The sequence below is a fragment of the Pseudophryne corroboree genome, chromosome 1 (assembly GCF_028390025.1).
Source record: "Pseudophryne corroboree isolate aPseCor3 chromosome 1, aPseCor3.hap2, whole genome shotgun sequence".
NCBI lineage: Eukaryota > Metazoa > Chordata > Amphibia > Anura > Myobatrachidae > Pseudophryne > Pseudophryne corroboree.
Window position 1 is genome coordinate 429,629,014 of NC_086444.1, and position 3,475 is coordinate 429,632,488.

The window sequence follows — 3,475 nt, forward strand, 5'->3', positions numbered from 1 at the left end:
ATACAACGCCATGTGACACTTAATTGTCTGGATTTCTTCTCTCTGACAAAAGTGCTGGCGCGCGGCTGATTATGTCGGGAATTAGCATCGCGCCAGGCAGTTAAGTTGGAGAATTCCCTTTCTCCCGACAAATCAACCTGTTAAGTCCGCGAGAACGGGCATTCGCCAACTTAACTTGAGCAGAATTGAATAGCGGCGGGAGCTAATTCCCGGGGCTATTCAACTGTTGGCAAATTGAATTGACCCCAATGAGGTGCATAAATCGCACACAAAGTCATTATACACATATAGTCTTGATTTATGAAGTTACAAGTATCTATAGAGAATACTGGGCTCAAGCATATCATCCTTTATGAGAAACTTGTATGTTTTCTATATGTTTAAGTCATACAATTTACAGTATATCGAACTGACACTAATAAATAAAAACACAGCATGTGCAACTGGAAACTATTTAGTAGTGTCTCGGTAGTAGTGACAGATTGAAAAGTTTCTGGAATGCCCGTTGAATGTCTTTGTTTCTCAGACTGTATATAAGAGGGTTTAGGAGAGGTGTAATGCTGGTGTAGAACAGCGACAGAAGCCATTCCTTATCTGCAAGCAGATTAGACTTCGGACGGAAGTACATAAAGCCACCACTTCCATAAAAGAGCAGAACAACAATAAGATGAGACACACAAGTTGACAAACCTTTTTTTCTTCCACGTCCTTTTGGAATGTGTAAGACTGAAACCAGAATGTGCATGTAAGATCCAAATATCAAAAGGAAGCAGCCAATCATTAGAAAGCCACCAACAGCAAAAACAGTGATCTCATTAATGAATGTATCAATGCAGGAAATCTTTAACAAGGGCGGAATGTCACAGAAGTAATGGTTAAGAATTTTTAGACCACAAAATGGCAATCTAAAAGTGTTAGCAGTATGAATTGCCCCATATAAGGCTCCTATTACCCAGGTCCCAGCAACCATATGAAGGCAAGCCTTCCTATTCATAATGACTGAATATCTTAAAGGATTACATATGGCAATATATCGGTCATAAGCCATGGCAGCTAATAAACATGACTCCGAGGCTGCAAAAGATAGGAAGGTGTATAGCTGTGCAATGCATGCTAGGAGGGAGATGGCCAAATGCTCAATCAGAAAGTTGGCCAGCATTTGTGGTAATGTTGTAGAGGTGTAACAGATGTCTAAGAAAGCAAGATTCCTGAGAAGGAAATACATTGGTGTCTGGAGATGGTAATCCATGTTTGTGAGTATAATGATAAACAAATTCCCAATTACAGTTACAAGGTATATGATCAAGAACAAAACAAAGTATAATCCTTTCAGTTTCATGTCTGCAAATGCATTCAAGTAGAACATATTTGTAACTGTATGGTTGTTCATTTTTAGTTTGTATTATTACAACTCTTTTACTAGTATGTTGTATGGTAAGGTAAAGTCACAATGATATGTCCATCACACATTAGGCGTAATTTTCTAAAAAAAAAAAAAAAGTTAAGATCATTGGAGAGAACACAATATTACTGATGGTCTACATGTGATATGTTATTGCGGGCATTATTTTATAACAGTCTGCAATATTGTTGGGGTCTATTTACTAAGCCTTGGATGGAGATAAAGTGGCCGGAGATAAAGTACCAGCCAATCAGCTCCTGTCATCTTACAGGCTGTGTTGAAAAATGACAGTTAGGAGCTGGCTGGCTGGCTGGCTGGCTGGCTGGCACATTATCTCCGTCCATTTTATCTCCCTCCAATGCTTAGTAAATAAACCCCTTAATTTTTAAATATGATGCCAGTAAATATAATCCTGCAATAAATAAGGTCAGTAGAAAATAAATATATTCAGATAAAACTAAAACCATCTTTGATTTGGAAGAAAAGCTAACCGCAGTAACAAAAGTCACTGCTATCTCTTCATACTTCATATTATCTAATTTTTAATGCAATTTATTATACATATTCTAAACACAAATAAAAAGGTCTACTTACCACAAGGAAATACTGTATGCTCCCATATAATACAGTGCAATGCCATGCAATGCATTAAAATACATTAATTTTCAACAATAATACAGAGGCGTAACTGTGGGAGGCAATGGAGTCAGCTGCCGCCGGGCCCCTGCTCTGTAAGGGCACCTCTACTCCTGTTCTGTGTTCAGCAAAACCATTCAATTAAGTTGACAGCCGCCACTATATCTTCCGGGGCCGACTCCCTTCCAACACTAATCCACAAGTCACAACCCCTTTATTATAGATGCACATTTTAAAAGTCATACCCAGGATTAGAACCCACAGCCTATTAAACTGGAAGAAGGCACCTTACTGATGGAGCTATTTGCTCCTGTATAGGAAGACAGATAATTCGAAATATATGAAGTTACTTCTCTGACAATTACACATAACTTAATATAGTTAGAATTTTCATGCTTACCATGCTCAATCAGTAAGGTGCCTGTTTCCAGTGTAATAGGTTGTGGGCCATAATCCTGGGTATGGTGACACTTGTAAAATAATTGTCAGATAAATAATCAGCATTGTGATTATAGAGCAGATCTATGTAGTGTGTGGCTGCAATGGTTTTCAATTGACAATTCTAAGTAGCTTCATATAATTAAAATCTGCAGGCTTGCTATGCAGGAGCAAATAGCTTGATCGGTAAGGTGTCAGCCTTCTGCGTAACAGGTCAATGCTGTTATGGTCATTTCTAATCCTGGGTATGACTGCTAAGAAAAATGTGGTTTAAAATAAATGACAATGAAATTTAAAGATACATACATTTTTCACACACACACAAATTTTACGTATATAATATACATATATACATATATTTATCTTTATATGGGGGGCACCAATATTTATCTTGCTTCCGGGCAACTGGGATGAACTTACGCCACTGCAATAATATACACTATCATTTAAACACTATTCAGAGAAATCCATGTTTTACAGTATACTGTATGATATTTTCTTATGTGCAAGTTTAAATGCAGATATAGAATGCATCCATGCATCACTGAAGAATGTCCTCCTCAGTAAGTGTTGGTGACTTCCAAATAGTATCTTATTTATACCTAAACAGTGGGAGAACTAAGTGCACCAGTTGCTGTTAATATCAAATTATCAATCACGTCTTAATTTCCAATATACTCAGTGGACATTGTTATGTGAGCATTTAGCAAGTAATATATCTGTTTCCTATTGGGAAGAAAAAGGAAGGAAAAAAAGCTCTACATAGATAACAGCACTTGTTTTTTGGCCACACATGTATCAAGATTGTTTCTTCTGTAACCTAGAAAATAACTTTTTGTTCATTTGAAACATTACATTTGTTGCAAAAACAGATCCGGTGCCTGAGTGAGCTCAATCCCCCTGTAAATGAAAATATCCTATTGTACAGACGTGTCGCTTATAACTTGATGGTCTGGTTCCTTGGAAATATGACAAAATTGTTACAAATTCAGACATCAC

General features: G+C 37.2%; 1 protein-coding gene across 1 annotated transcript; it reads right to left on the bottom strand.

Annotated features, from left to right (window-relative positions):
- Positions 1-454: 454 nt before the first annotated feature.
- On the bottom strand, positions 455-1,390 carry LOC134965714 (olfactory receptor 5AR1-like). The gene has a single exon (XM_063942078.1). It carries the CDS (start codon positions 1,388-1,390, stop codon positions 455-457), a length of 936 nt encoding a protein of 311 aa, XP_063798148.1.
- Between the last annotated feature and the right edge of the window lie 2,085 nt (positions 1,391-3,475).

Coding starts and splice junctions, on each gene's coding strand:
- LOC134965714 (XM_063942078.1), bottom strand. CDS start 1,390: ATGAACAACCATACAGTTACAAATATGTTCTACTTGAATGCATTTGCA.